The sequence below is a fragment of the Lepisosteus platostomus genome, chromosome 23, assembly GCF_059453375.1.
Source record: "Lepisosteus platostomus isolate fLepPlt1 chromosome 23, fLepPlt1.hap1, whole genome shotgun sequence".
Taxonomy (NCBI): Eukaryota; Metazoa; Chordata; class Actinopteri; order Semionotiformes; family Lepisosteidae; genus Lepisosteus; species Lepisosteus platostomus.
In genome coordinates, this window is record NC_142633.1 from 15,715,969 (window position 1) to 15,732,152 (window position 16,184).

Here is a 16,184-nt window from a genome sequence, read left to right on the forward strand (position 1 = left end):
GTAACCAGCCTTATAGAAACGTATCAAGTAGAAACGTATCAAAAACGTGATTCTCAATTAAGGTACGGTACCTGCAAAAAGATAAAGTGAACCTTTGGAAGACAATATACCCTTGGATGGGTGTTGAACTTTCTAGGCACATCATCTGCCAGTAGGCCTTCCGAATGACACACCACATATTAGTGGTATCTGGACAGGAACTGCCTTCTGAGCACAGTGCACTACAAATGTGTGAGAAACTACAGTATGAGGCATAACAATTCTGAAAATCACAAGCCAGTCGAGAAATTGTTCACTCCCTCTCCCAGCTCCTCAGCCTGCTTTATTTTGATTCCTCGTGGGAAGGTAGGAGAAGAGGCTGACTCAAAAGCACCCATTTGCAATAATTTTTAATTTTATTAAAAATATATTTAAAAAAATACTTTTTAAATCCATAACAAGAAAAACAAATGTTTTTTTTTCTCTCCACTCATTGTATGATTCTGCTACAGATTCAATTCTAAACTGGAAGGTTGTAAATTCACATAATGACAAAATGTTTTGGACTAAACTAAAAATAAAACAGAAATTTACTATGAGTAAAGAGTTTTTTTCAGTTGACTTATTTTAAAAATAAATAACATGAATGCTCATCAATAGTGCAAACACAATGCGTCTTCTTGTTTTATCTTTATGGAATCTTTGGCTGACAAATATAAATAAAATTATCCGAAAGGTGAGGATATTCAAATGGGTTTTGTTCAGGGAATACAACTGATCAGGCTTGGTGGGAGCTGGGGGTGGGGGCACTGGGAACAGTGGAATTGCTTGCAGCAGAGAAATTAACAGAAACAAAGAATACACAGAAAAGCCTGGCCTGCATTTGTACCAAAAGGTAACAGGTCTCCATTGCTTTCAAGCTTTCTATGGATACTGTGATGTCTACAGGGCTGGACTGTGTCTGAAATGTAAAAAACTGGGGCTCTGCCAAACTGAAGGCTTTGGAAATCTGTGCAGTGCCTGTGTTTCTGAAGATCCACCCAGCTGGCTGCTCTTATGATCCACTCAGAGCTGGATTAAATACACCAGCACCAATTAGAGATAGGAGGCTAACACATGTCCCATTTCAAATACATTCATTTTGTTACTGGACGATGATGACGATGACGATGACGATGACGATGATGCTACTGCTAATAATATGCAAGGTCTAGTTGGCAGAAAAATGTCTGTTTCTTGTTTCCTAGAATCTACCCCATGTTTGAGTTAAGAAACCCCCCCAAAAAATAGAAAAATAAATAAACCCTCCTCTGCTATATCAGTTTAGCCATAGAGTTAGAAAATGAATTATGACTGCTCCACTGCTAAGGGAATCTGTATTTATGATGGGGCTGAGTGAGTGTTAAATCCCTAGTAAGAAATAAAGTCGTCCCTCAGCGGACTAGAGAAACATTTCACTCAGTCTAAAAGGTGGTTAGGAAAAATGAAAGCAATTCTGTCTCTTAGGGAGGCACTATTCTTTATTCTAAAGCTCAAAGGGAAAAAAAACAAAGTGGATCGCATTCAGAACACATGAATCTTTAAAACTGTATCTGAATGTGGCTGAGTATTCTTTTTACATTTGTTTGTAGGAGAAACAAGCCAGATCGAGAAAGCAGTCATCACAACGGCATATGTCGTTTCTGTACAGAATGCACAAACAGCGTCTGCCAAAAAACACACTTGTTGCATTTTTCTGTAATACTGTGTGAGCCTTAGTGTTCAGCCAGTGAAGAGCACTAAAGAGCTGCGCATCCAGTATTAACAAGAATTTAAAAATAAAGTCACTGGATTCCAATGAGGAACTGCAATGTGTCCCATTTTCCATTAAGCTCATTCTTCAAAGGAAATCGTACTGAAGCAAATAAACAATACTTCAGACAAAGCCAACACAATGTACACTCGCTGTATATAACACCAGGGTCAGACACACCTCTGGTTTAGATTACAAGTTCAGCCCCCTTTCTGCCTCTGCAATCAGAATTATTACTTTAGAAAAAAGCTGTTTTCTGCATCAACTTAAAAGGCCTGTATCTTTCTATACTCACAATGTCTGAGCGGCCTCACTCACCCTAAGTATCTCTATAAATCAGCCGTTACTGTTAACATGTAACTCTACAATTCAGTCATCAATCTCGCACTGGGTCAGAGTGAAAACAGAAAAAAACTATCTGGTTAGCAAAAAACACACACATACACACCACACACACACTAATACATTACAAGCAAGCCAAGAAGTCCCTTCAAGAAACAATGTCAGGTCACCAAGGAAACAGAAGCTAAACTCAATTCTGACTTTACCTTTCATGCACAGGGCCTAAACTGTCATAAAACAAACAACATAGACCGACAGCAGAAAACTTTCTAACTAGATTACTGGAGGCTCCTAAAAGCGCTTCTGATATCACAGCCCAGACTGTGGCAATCGGGAGAAATCGAGAAGCTAGACTTGGAGTGTGTGTTTGTGTGTGAGGGGATAAGGGGTTAGTTGCAAATTTCTACTTTAAAAAAGGGGAAAACTTGAGAACCACAAAGTGTATTATCCTTCCCAAAACCGACTTCAGTCCACTTTGAAGCCTATGGATAAAATCATCCCAGTTTAACAGTCTCTAAGACTGTTGAATAATATGCTAATTTCAGGACACGAACCACACTTAGTATCACCTGAATTCCTGGAATATGAAATGAATCAGTATAAAAATGTCAACACATGACTGATACACTGTACTTCTGATTCAGCAATGCCTTTAAAACCATTGTAATTATTTCTATAACTGTTTAAATACCATTTAAAGTAGCTAGTACAATTTCTATCTTTTGGAATTGCACAACAATGACTTAGATCTGCTTTTCATGCTAACAGCCTTGTGAATGCCTATTGAATTGGTTCATTGTTAATAAGACAGAAAAAGTAACAATGAAATTCAATGACAGGATGTTTAACTTGGCTCCTTCCCCCCTCCCCCTAGTTTTTCGGTGATAAACAAGAAAAATATAATAATAATACTATAAATCATTTTGATTGCATTGTTTCTTTAATTGCTTCTCCAGTAAAAGTTAATTGAACTGCAGAAAATGATTATTATTATTACTGGTTGTGGTATTATTATATGGTATTGGCATTTCAGTAAAGTACAGTTATTAAATTAATCCCCCACCAAGAAAGAAAAAAACTTCATGACATCACACCCTAACACCCCCAATCAACCCCCCCAACACAGACACACACACACACAGAACCACCTCCACTTTGCACAGAGAAGAAACTCTCACAGCTACATAATGTGTTAATTACGTAATGAACTCAATTCCCCACTGTGCCTGGCGTTCAGAGCTGTCTTACCTTGAACGAGACAGTCCAGATTGCTTTGTCTCACTTCTCCCTGCAATTGTGGTGCAATTCTCTCCACGAAACAAGGCATTTTCCCCCTCTCTCTGTGTGGCTCCCTTGTCTGTGCTCCGCTAACTCTTTTTCTCAGCACAGATGTCAGAGCCATACATGTTTACCTACTTTACCAGTAGGGGTCCTTCACCACCCTCTGCTCTCAATAGCTAGTGTGGAAAAACAGCCCAAGGAAGGGGGCCACTTACCCCACACTTTAAGTTGTCACACCAAACTTGAGCCTGCCAGAGTGTCACAATACCTCCGCACGCCTGCCTGCCAGAGAGTGCGTGAAGGCGTTATTGCGGCAGTGGAAAAGGATTGTGTTACGGAGTGTCACAGCCTAAACCTCGCTAGGTTTGTAGCACCGCCGCTGCCTGCTGGAAAGCAGACTGCGTGAGCTCGGAAAGGAGACACCCCGCCACACTAATTGCGCTGCTGACACTTCTGACATGTGCAGACTGTAAGAAACCGGATGAAATTCGTTTTTTTTTTCCCTCATTGACCTTATTCAGTGATTTTTTTTGGGTGCAAAATGTTAAACACAACAAAACAGTTCTAAACAAAAGAGGAACTTTTCTAAGGTCTTCACTGTTTGAATCTCACTAGAACTTCAGGTGGCTTAAGGATGCTTGAATTTCAGGTTCAGCTGCAGCTTTCAAATGGCAGGGCTCTGGTTAGGAACTGTGTGAAGTCTATTTGCATGCAGAGTGCTGTACCGTAGCACAGATTAGAACTTGGGACAATGCTTAAGAACTTAAAAAATACTTTTTCAAAAATCCCCTACTGCAGAAAAATACAGAAATATTTTTATACACAGAACCTTAAATGGAAAAAACAGGATAAATTCAGAGAAAAGGTGTCTCTATTACACGCTTTGTGGTGTGTAAATATTAAGATATTCACAGGGAATTCAGAAGAACATTTCGGTATTTAAGTAGCTGATACTAAAGGTGATATCAGAAACGCTGAAGCAAGACAGAACAGAGCCATTTAACTCTTTGAGGTCTGTAAGACCACAGGACAGCTGCCAGGTCACTTGGTGCCTGTCAAGTGTTAAAACTCTGCACTGCTGCATGATAACTAAATAAGGAAATTCCAGCTGGCTGCAATTCCTGGAATATGGAAAAGGAGGAGACACAAAGATTCAAGGATTTAAATCCCTCATTTATTAGGCTTTACTGCATTCATCAGCAACCGGAACTGAAATGAAGACTTTTTACAATTGGGTTGCTAGCTTGTACAATAAACTCCTAGGCAGTGTGTTTGTTCTTCTGGTTAGTGTTACAGTACGTGCAGCACCGGCTCACCGAGCCAAAGAGACAAAGCCAAACTCTTATGAAACTGAACAACACATCCTATTAGGGAAGTTTTTATAGCCCGTAATCAAGCTGTTAAAGTATTAAATTTAAGGAATGACATCTGTCATCCGAATATCAAACTCCTACAGCTATCAATATTTACCTAGGACCAAAATCTTCCGTATAGGCTTAATTAACTGATTCCTTGTAGAATGATAAGGAGCACTTGTCTGCAATATGCTTTCTGATTCACAAGAACAAGATATTCCTATAAAAGCGAAGAAGCACGACCAACCGATTAATTGTCACCCTCACTGTCATCATAATTCAAAAAGATGAAGCAAACTTAAGCTGAGTAGCACTGATATCCACTCAAATGGTGAAAGGTTTTTTTTTAACCCCAACCAAATGCAGGCGAAATGTGAGAGCAATTATGAAGCAGAAGTCTGTAAAACTGAATAAATACACAGAGTCAATTTCTGTGAACAATTTGAGAGAAATGTGCTATTTCTGGGAGGTATTTGCTGTTACTAGACCCTTCAAAATCAATGGCAGTAAAATACTCCAAGTGTCCAGTTCCTGTCATAAAACCCAGAAGCATCTGTATCGGATTTCTGGATTTTTTTTAGTGCAACATAAACCAAACTGGATAAAAGAGCTATATGCCTGAATAACAATAAAAATAACTAAAAATGTGCTTGTGGCATGCACATTTAACCATGCAGTCTTTCTCCTCCACCTGACACCTGCCCATCTGAAGGCATGACTGTGAACCGGGATACAGCACAGAGCAGAGCCCCCAAATTCTTCCTTTTTACTGCAGCAAGCGCCTCTTGTTTCAGCTTTCAAAATAATAAAATAAAGAGGATTTCCTGTTTTGATTTCGGTCAATTCTTTTTAGAGTACAACAAGCCTGCCTTGCCCCCGTCCTCCCCTGTCAGTGCGCTAGAACTCACAGCGCCTGTCCGAACGGATTTCAAGCTGCTGATCTGTAAATACAGCCGGGCTTCCCCCCCCCCAAACTACACACCCCTCCCTCGTCTTCTCTCTCCTTTCTGTTCCCTAGTTCCTTCCTGTTCCAGCTGCTGGCAGTCAAGCCTTTAGCCACACAGACTCCTCTTCTCCACCCCCCATCTCTCCCTGACTCCCCCCCCCCCTCCCACCGCCACACACACCTCTCCAGTCCAACTCCATTCCCTTCGCCACTATAAAAACACAAATACGCCATAACTCAGGCTGCTGAGCCATCCCATCCACCTCCATCTTGCCCTGCACTGGCAGGGGGGCCGTCAGGAAGGTCACCAACAAATGGTTTTCCGATTCACTGCCCCTGAAATAATTTTGTGTATTAAAACCTGAATCTGCACTTTCTGGCCTGAAAGCTTTTCTAATTATTCCAGCGTCCTTGGGACAGACACAGATCCTTCACAGGAGAAACATCCAACCAACCAACCAACCACTACAACACCACTGACACCGCCCCCCCACCACACACACACACACACACACACACTCTCCCATCCCTGGCCCTCCAACCTGCCTGCTCTCCCCTCTCTCTCCTTTACTCACCCCCCTCAACGCCCCCCCCAATCTGTTTTCAAAGCGTGTCTGTCCTTTATTAAATTGTTTTCTTTTCCACATTATCAGTTGCCATGGAGACCTCATCTCTCGGATTATTTGAATTTCATTATATCTATTGATTTGGGAGCATTTCATCTTTTTTATTGTTTTTCTGTCAATTTTCGAAACGAATAACCATCTAATTTGCGTCAGCGCTGATTACGTTCGTCCCTCAATAGAGGTCGGCAGCTGCAGCGAGGAAACAAATCAATGAAAAAACATCATAAAACTCGAAAGTACAATCAGCCGGGATACGGGTGACATTCCGTGGTTGCTGAGACGAAGTCATCAAAAAATATATACTTTTTTTTGCGCCTCTGTGTTCGTGCATCTGGGCTCCTGTGCGACGCAGTGTAAGTCTTCCAAGTACTATAGTAAATGCACCCAAACACACACACACACACACCCCCACCTCAAAAAAAAAAGAAAATGCTTACTTTGGATTTAAATAATTTATGCAATTTTAGCATTTATGTATAAATTTTTTAATAAGCCGCCCGGAGCAAAGTGGCCATTAACAAAACACACAGCTGTCCAATGGGTTAGGCTCTGCAGATCAATTGTGCTTTTTTATGACATGATAAAATGCTTTTAAAGCAATTTACACAAATATGGAAAAAAAATTGCTTTACAGGCTTCATTTATTCATAAGGCAGGGCATAAAAAAAGTCTTGCAAAAGCCAGAAAGAGGAGATGGTACCGGACTTAACTGGAATGGACTAGCTGTCCTTCCTGCAAGGACATAAAGTTTCATTACCAATGCACACAGTCAAAGGCAATTTAGGAAACAGTGTGCAAAAGAAAACATCAGCATATTGAAACTGTTCATGTATTAACAGGCACTGGCATTTTCTTTTTTTTTCTCACGAAAAAAAAACTTTGCATCCCTTCATGAGAGTCCCTTTCAAGGTTCCCCATTTCAAGGTGAAGGAAAGCGGGAAACCAGGAGGGACCCAGGGAGGCCAGCCTGATGGCTGTGGTCAGCTGGCGGGGCTGCCGGGGCCACGGGTGACCCCGTCTCTGCTCCTGCAGCTGGAGTCCACACGAGCACGGCTCCCTACCGGACGCAGGGGGGGAGAGGGGCAGGCGACACTGACCAGGGGTGGCGCCCGTTTAGAAGCTATTTGATCTGGCACCTCACAGCCTGGACCTGAGTGCCCACTCGATGCAGAACAGTCCCAGGAATACTGACCACCGGCCGGCAGACTTTTGGGCTAATCTAGAGAGAAGCGCTGGAAACAAATGCTCCTTTTGTGATCTTAGGAGATCACGAACAGCAACAGCTTTCCTACAGGAACTGAGCTTCATGTCTTCGATCACCTTTTTAAAGGGCCTTCAGTCCCTCTGATGAACAACAGTTGCACAACCAACTGAAGGTTGCACAATACTTTCTTAAAAGCTACAACTAATTAGCTTGAGAAGATCAAAATTAATTTGCAGGGGCTTAATTTCTGTTTCTCTGTAAGTCTAATTATTTACTGCAAAACATGGGGAAGCGCAATGAAGGGTAATCTGATTTCTGAGCGCCTCCTGTTTCTTACTGTGACAATGTGCTGAATGGTTTAATAAATGCTCTATGAGAGCTCCATCTTTGCTACACATGTCATCGTTTGACAAAGCATAACTTTTCTTTAGCAATTTTCAGCGCTTCGACTTTGCTGAAACGAGAGGCTAACAAATGAGGTTTTTATGTTTATTTGTGCGTGGGTGTGTCTGTCAGGAAAGCTCGTTTCCAGGCTACTAGGAGAACCAAGCAACCAACTGCATGAAAACAGCTCAGCCCTGTTGAGGCAAAGTTGTTTTTTTTAACAATACGGGACCATTTTATCCATCAGTTCAATGACAGTAATTGTGATACTCTTTCGTAACCCTACACTGAACCTAACTGGCAGCATAATCTGTTGTCAATTCTCAGAATACAGGTGTTGTAAAAGAATGAATTTGTTCCTTCCACAGCAACAAAACAACTAATCTGTCACCATTTAATGCACCAGATGAGTGAAACACCAAATAACAACAAAACTTTCAAAAAATGTAATGCGAGTTCTGATTTGTCAGTTATTAAATTACCTTCCATTACAGACTAAAACGGAAAGTTTTTGTACTGTACTGTAAGTGCCGGAATCACTGACTAGTTACTAAAAGGGGAATATGAAGTTGTAATATTCTCCGTCTTTCACCCTCACGTGCAACATGGCAAGTTGAGTTTTTTCCCTTTTTTTCTCATCAGCATGTTCATCGCCAACCCCTATTAAAAAAGGACAAGTCGGTGTCCCATACTAACCATCCCCACACAGAACACCAGGTTCCATTACACTAGTTCCCCTCCCTCTGAGATGAGTTTACACAGAAATGGCTGTAAAAGAGAGCTTCCTGCTCAAGTGGCTGTCGATTCGTTTAAACAGTAATTCAAGTTCAGCGAGCTGCACTGTGGGGGCTACTCTGTTCCTGGGCTCAGGGGTGAAGGTGACGAAGTGGGGATCCCCACACATATGAGAAGCAACAGGGTGCAATCCCTTCCATCTCGTTGTTCACACAAGCCTCTGAGCTGCCGGCTGTTTACTGTTGTGATGCACAGAGGAGAAGAGGCTGGCAGCTTTCAACCTCAAGATGAGCCGCGCGGCGAGGAAAAGGCTGCTCCAGCTACTACACCTCAGCGAAGTGTTACTGTACTCAAGGCAGAGCGTGACATGTGAAATCAGGAAATCACACAATGATTGTTCAAGAAAACATTGACGACAAGAGCACCTCGTGTGATTTCTCAAATGAGATTACTGCACGGGACTCCTGCTTTCACACGACGTTAAGCACCAGCACGAGCTGTTCATTTTTAAAGGTGTCGTGTTAAGTAGTTGTGCAAATTGGTCAGTGATGAAAAAGGTCAGATTTTCCAAAATTGAGATGTTGGGAGCAGTTGTAGGTCGTTTCTTAGAACAGTTTAGAAAGGTTTTTAAGCATTTTACTTCTCTCTCACCCACCCAGCTTTCTGTGAATGTGGCCCAGAAAGAGCGAGGGGGCTTATGTGGAGGGGGCGGAGGACAAAAAAAGGTAAAATTCACACCAAGCAGGCAACACAAGAGAAAAGGTCACGCATTCATAGCACTTTCTGACTTACACTAAGCACGTTTTTTACTCTCTTTTTTTTTTTAAAAAAAAGAGAATATAGAATAACAACACACCCAGCTGGAGCTCCACACACAAACACGAGGCTAGAAACTAATTCTTGTACACCCCTCCAGCATACCTACGCCAGCCCAGGCCAGCTATAAACCATCAAGCCCTTGTCAAAGGCCTTAAGAAGCACAATTAGGCCGGACACGAGTTAATTATTAAAACGTATAATCACTGACCCCTGTTTTCAATTCCCTAGAAAGTACATTAGATATATAAAACTCTGAAGACTGAGGAAAATAGTCTCTCGCCAGCTCCCTAATGCACTTGTATAACTTCCTCTACTTGAACCTAATGTGGAAGCCCACTGACGAAGGCAAGCACTTAATGAGAAGCTCGTTCTGAAATGAAATATCTCAGAATCTATCAGCAAGGATTAATATCAAGCCCCTCCCCACCACCTTTCTATGAAACAATGGGATGTGGCATCTGGGACAAGCAGGGGAAATGTGAGGGTTAACTATCCCCAGGGGCCTATCTCCAAACTGGGCAGCCATCACTCTGCTGGTGTCCCAGGCTAGAATCTGACAGCTAGGCCCTAACAGATTAGAATCCAGTCTAAACGAATACAGTTCAGTGACTATAATTAAAACTCAATGGGTGTTTTGAAGAAGGGGGAGAGCTTCCATTTAAATTAAAGGAATAAATTTTGTATGTATGTGCCATGTACACTGTCACGGGCTAAATATTTTGCCCTTTACAAAATAATGGGTACCGCCACTTCCCTGCTATTTCCAATGAGTGTGTGAACTTTTACTGCAGATATACACACCCACACTCAGAATACGTGAAATCTAATACATGAGTAACGATTTCAATGTTATCTACATTTGTTTTTCAATGTTTTTCTTCCTTTTTTACTTTTAGGGTTTACTCCTCCTCTCATGAGAAACAACGCTGGGACTATTGGTGTAGTCTTTCACTGCATGGGGGGTTGCTAATTTCCTGTATCACACATTTACAACAAGTCTGAATATTATTCAGAGGGAATCCTATATTAAAACCCCCGTGAAAACACCACTGTAGAGTTTATTTAAGCATAAATAAGCATATTTGCTTATTTTGAAAGGTGAAGCTGTACTATAGCATAGTTGTTATGCTGACTTTAAACCAATTTTTTTAATTTTTAAAATATTATTATATTTACTTGACATTTGTGATGTGTGCATAAAAAGCACTTAATAGACTTAGAGACTTAATTAAGTAAAAGCTCATCATAAGCTGGTAGCAAACGTCCAGGAAAGATAAATACCTTTTTCTCTCAAAGGTACTTACATAACAACACAGAGATAATGTGCTGGAAAAGGACAAGTTAGGTAGTTTAATGACATGGCAGTGAATTTACTGGACTGGTTCCTCAAGATGCTGAATGCCAAGGACAACTGGATTAAGGTATTAAAACAATCGCATTTCAGTCTTGAAATAAACCTGGAGCACACATGCCACCCAAGTAAGAGCTCAGGGCAACAGTGTGGACAGCAAGTTCATACTGTGTCTATAACAAATATTTCTCTGCTGCTTCAGAAAAAACATCTTTTCAAGTCTTGAAAGCATAGAGTATACAGGATCAGAGAAACTGACATCATCGTGTTAAAAAAAACGAGAAGGTGCAAGTGTAGCAGTATAAAATCTTGTGCTTTAAGTCCAGAGAATGATTTAGCAACCTAAGTCGGTGCTACACCCGAATGTCTTTTAAAGAGCTTTCATCTAATTAAAGATGTGAGGTTTTAACTGCTGGTTCAGGGGGAAACGGTGAAGACAGGCATAAGCTATAATGAAGTTCAGTAGTGATATACAGATGAAAATTAATAAGAACTAAGGGTGATTGTAAGTGTGGACTCATGAAAATATTTAGGAAAGTGGTTTTAATTGAACAAGAAGTACCGAGTACAGTTCATAATTCACAAGACCTTGCTTAAAAATTATTTTTTGAGAAATTTCCTTCTAGTTTAACGTATTTTTCCCAGTACGATCATTTTTCAGTGCAAAACATCTTTCATCTCCAGCAAACTCCCACAAACTTACACCTCCAGGCTGGGGAGAGTATTTTTCTTGTAAGATTGTTCTTCTAAGAATCTGCACGGGACTATTTTGGCATTTAGCAAAAATCACTGAACTTGCACACTACAGATTCATGTGTCTGTGTCATCGAAAAGATTTTGCAGCAAGTTTAGAAAAAAAATGCACAAAACCCTACCTACACAGTAACACAATCTGATGTTTTACTATGGTCTATCAAGTGAGACTACTTTAAAGATCCAGTAAATCAAAATTAAGATTTTTTTAATCAATCGCTGATAATTCACACCATTGATGGCTGTTACTATGAACCGATCTGATTCAGATCTATTCCAAGATGAGTTCCCACTTGAAACTCATTGTAGCAGTTATATATCCAAATAAGTCTGATGGGCTGTTACTGTATCTTGATATTTCAGTGCCCCTGACGATAACTAACAGATAAAGGAAATATTTGTGAACTTCTACTTAGGTTTCGAATTGACAACAACTAGGGGGGGGGGGTTCTGGTGCTTTACACTCCATTTACACACAGTTTCCAAGTGCCCCCAGGATAGTGGTACAATGAGCCCCTCACACTCAGAGCAGATGGGAAGGCAGTATTAATCCATCCTCTTCCACAAAATCACTACACCTGTTAGTGTAGGAAGGCTTTTGATAGGGGTGTCTAAATCTTCACTAGCGACCATTTTCAGTTAACAAGCATGAGAACATAAGTAAAAGAATATGGTTTGCAACTATCAGAGAGCAATAAAGAAGTCAGAACTCTCCATGTAGTTTTTTGGCCTCTGTTTGAGGCCAAGGCTATGGCGTTGGCTTTCACCGACACAAACAGGTGCTCTAGAAAGCGATTCTGTGCGATTCTCTGGTCATGAGGTGCTGGCTTCTGCTTCTGCTTTGTCATGGTGGAAAATCATTGGGAGTATTGGGGGTTGATCTTGAGAATCTTGGGTGATAGTTTCAGACTTTAATTAATTAAAAAAAGACACCAATCACCAATATCTGTTTATGCAGATATTATGTTTATCGCTAAATGGATTCAGATTGATGTCTCATGAAAAACACTGTGCATAAAAGATTACAAGTATTATAAAATTAAACAAAAGGAATATGAAAATTAACACTTTGTGTAAGACTATAACAAACCTTGAAATTCTTTTTGGGACTGTCTTGGTGCAAATATGTTTTAGGAAGTATTCTGGAGCATTTTAAGGAGAAAAAAGTCTTTAAGAGGCTGAAGGCTCCATTAGAAAGCTCACTGCAATTATGGAGTTTTAACAGCAAGAACTGCAGCTGAGTCACTACAACAACAGGATTTAAGTCATTTTTATGTGACTACTTCTATGTTATTAACATTTAATTAGCATTTGCTACAAATGGACAGGGGATAGGAACTACAGCACGCTTGCATTCCAATTTTATAAATATCTCACATACTTTATGTGAAATGTTCCAGAATGAATAACTTATAAATGAGGAACACAAAAAGAGAGAATAAAGAAGAAATGTTTTTCTACCACACTTCAGTTACTGTAAGTTGTCCTTATTCTGCTTTAGTTTTTACAATTTTAGTTAGTAGAGTACAGAGATGGTTTCTGTTAGGTCTATAGTTGTCTGGACTCCATACTAATGTCATTTGTGATGTTTATTTAACACGGGAGGATTGCTAATTTCATGAAGCTAGGTTTTGAGTATATGATTCAAGCTGTACAGAGGTCAAAATTACTGTTTTGTTCCTTCCACGGCATTGAATTATAGAAATTAAAAGGCCTGTCTGGGCGTGCGGTCTGAGGTTATTTCCAAGGCTAGCTGTATGATATTGCAAATCGTACTTTTTCAGTTTTTATTAAACTCCTGATTTGGAATATCCCTATGTCTCACATCACAGATCTGAAACCACTGCTTCAATGAAATAACCCTGATCGCCAGCACAAGAACTTGTGCAGGAACTAAGGTCTTTCTGCATTAACGAACCTCGGCTAAAAAAAACCCAGAATAAAACGGTGCACTGCCATGAATTGGAATTGGTTATAACTTCAACAGCTCTTCTCAAAATCGAAACTTCTAGGCTGAACCCTGGCCTCATGTCCACATCAACTGTAAAGGCATAGTAGTTACAGAGTGGGACAGAATGTACAGTTCTGTAAAATTAAGATCCCTTAATGCAAAGAAGTAGTCACCAAATTAACAAAAGGCCAGGAAAAAAAACGTAGCAGCAACTATTGAATTATCTGGATCAGGAAGAGAGAGTTATGGTGAAGCTACTGAGTCAGAGTTACTGTGGAAACTGGGGTCACTTGCACTGCTTTTTAAAGTGAGGTTTTAAAACGAGGCAAGACGGTGTAAATGAGAAGAAAAGGGGAGAGGAACATCTCTGCAGTGAAGAAGGATGGACAGCTGCCAGGCCTGGGAAAAAACAGGTCATCCAGGGGAAAGGAGCTCAGGTTTTCAGGGCTTCCTAGGAAATCTTGATCGCTCACAACTGACCAGCGCAGCATCAATGGGGATTAGAGCTTGGGCCATCTGTTTTCAAAGTCATCTCCTGCCCTTTTTGTCTCATTATGCGAAATAGTGTCCTGCACCCCTCCACTTCCTGAGACCTAAGATTTTATAGGCTCTGCCGTGACCCCTGGTGGGCCACAAGGAGGTCAAGTCTCAACTGCACTGGCTTCAGATGAAAGAGAAGAAGAAAAAGTTTACTTGCAGTTAAAAACTGAGTAAAGAAGAGGTTTATAGATTATTATAATGGTAAGGAGTCACCCCAAGCATTTATATATATAAAAAATATATAAAATGTGGGTAGGTGGCTGTTCATAGAGAAGCAAACGCATTGCATTGCAACAGGTGGTACATTTCATCCATATTTTACACAATAGTCTTGTGTGTCCTTTTCTGCCATTTAATTCAAACAGTGTATTTCAGCCCCTTCAATAAACTCGAAACTACTGAGGAGTAAGGTGCAGCAATCCAATCATTAATTTCAGGGAGAAGAGGGGTATTGTTAACTTAAGGCATGTAATCATTTCATAATGTGAATGATGTTGTCCTTAAAAGACGGTTCTACCTACCCTCGCTCAAAAAGACAGACAAACCACCAGATAACCATTCAAGGCTCTGGAGCTAGAGAAATTTCACACAATAGTCTTAGTGCTGCAGACGTATCTAATGATCATGCTTATCACACTGAGTCTCAGCTTGGAGGAGGACGAGATGTAAACAGTGTTTTTGCTGCCAGAGTGCCACTGCTCTTGTACCGCGCTGAAAACGCCTCTGTCTCCAGGCTGCTGCTAAACCTCTTGAACCCCGATGAGTTCCCGCCATCGGGGGGCCTGCTCCTCTGGAGACGCCCCCACTCCCGAGACACCTCCGTTCCGTGGAATCTGGACCACGATGATCCCAGCAACTTCAGAACTGATCCTCCCTTGGAATTCTGAGTCCCTGCGCCCCACCTCAATCTCCGCTAATTCGCAGGCTTTATTGACGGTCTGCGCCACGGCTGGCACGCGCTAATTTGTTTAGGGTCCTGTTCCTGGCCTCCAGCGTCGATATTTCCTCAACAGGCTCTACCTTTAGCTCTGCCACGCTGCTCGTGACCCACTGCCATCTCTTACTTCCAGCTCTCTAATTGTTGCTTAATCACATATCAACCTGTCACTTAAAGACCCCTTTTTTCAATTGCGTAAATTTACATATCGCATGAAACTAATTTCTATCGAAAGCTCTGCTGGCTGTGAAAGGTGTCTTTCTCTCTCTCTCTCACATGAACGTGCATGAGGTGCTTGATTTTCACATTAACTACTCTGGCACAAGCTTTGTTGACAGTGTAGCACTTTGCAGGGGGTTGTCTACCTAGGGAGGGAAGACGGGGCATTTCGAAGCTAGGGGTGAGAGTGAGGGGGTTGGAGACAGGAAAATGGGACGAGGAGGAGGTGGGGGCCAAGGAGGGAAACTACTGGGGGGTAAAATAAAGGCAACTTTAAAAAACCTGTTTAAAACTGTCACATCACCCCTACCGTGCCAATTCAAATACAGACTGATTATAAAAATTGTACAATAGCATTTTAAGGACTTCTTTGCTTTTCTTTGTCCTTTCATATTACATTACAATATGATTTATCACCATGACCGTCCATGCATCACTGGCAGTACAAGCAACCAGAGCTATTCCCTGGGCAGGATATTGTCATATTATTAAAACAAAAAAAAAACACTTATTTATCCTAAATAACAGTATAAAATACTGCAGAATAACCATACAGCATTTTCAATCTGTACCACTGCAGCTGACTATTATGGCTTTTTGATGTCACATGGGTGACAAGCAGGGATATAAACAATCTTTAGCCCCCAAAAAATGAGACATGTCTTCTTTCCAGCAGCCCAGTGAAGGCTGGTCCCTGGGGCTCCTTTGCTTTAATTAAAGGAGGGAGGGGAGATACTTTGCTCCACCTTTTGCAACAATCGTTAATGAACGGGACAGGAGTCTACGGGACTCCAGTAGGAGACAGTCGCAGACAGCGCTATTCCTGACTTTCCTGAGCTCCTAATCCCGTTAGGGGGTCTGGCCTCCTGCATCCCCGCACCTATAGCTGACCGGACGCCCCCCTACACAACGTTGCACCTCCACAGCAAGGCGTTCCTGGGTCGCCACAGGACCGGCTGGGATCAGCTTT

The 16,184-nt window shown here is 41.3% G+C and overlaps 1 protein-coding gene across 13 annotated transcripts in view; it reads right to left on the bottom strand.

The window, feature by feature from the left end:
• The window catches only part of casz1 (castor zinc finger 1), a 243,477-nt gene that overhangs the window by 64,358 nt on the left and 162,935 nt on the right, over nucleotides 1-16,184 (bottom strand). For 2 of the 13 annotated variants that reach the window (XM_088617345.1, XM_088617337.1), the window contains exon 1: nucleotides 3,362-3,761. The exons of 5 other annotated variants lie outside the window; for them this stretch is intronic. In XM_088617345.1, coding sequence (XP_088473471.1) covers nucleotides 3,362-3,515 — 154 coding nt within the window. In that variant the 5' untranslated portion in view covers nucleotides 3,516-3,761. Of the gene's footprint in view, nucleotides 1-3,361; nucleotides 3,763-16,184 lie in introns of those variants that run through there. 6 more of the 13 variants (XM_088617338.1, XM_088617335.1, XM_088617336.1 and 3 more) reach the window with 5 other exon arrangements.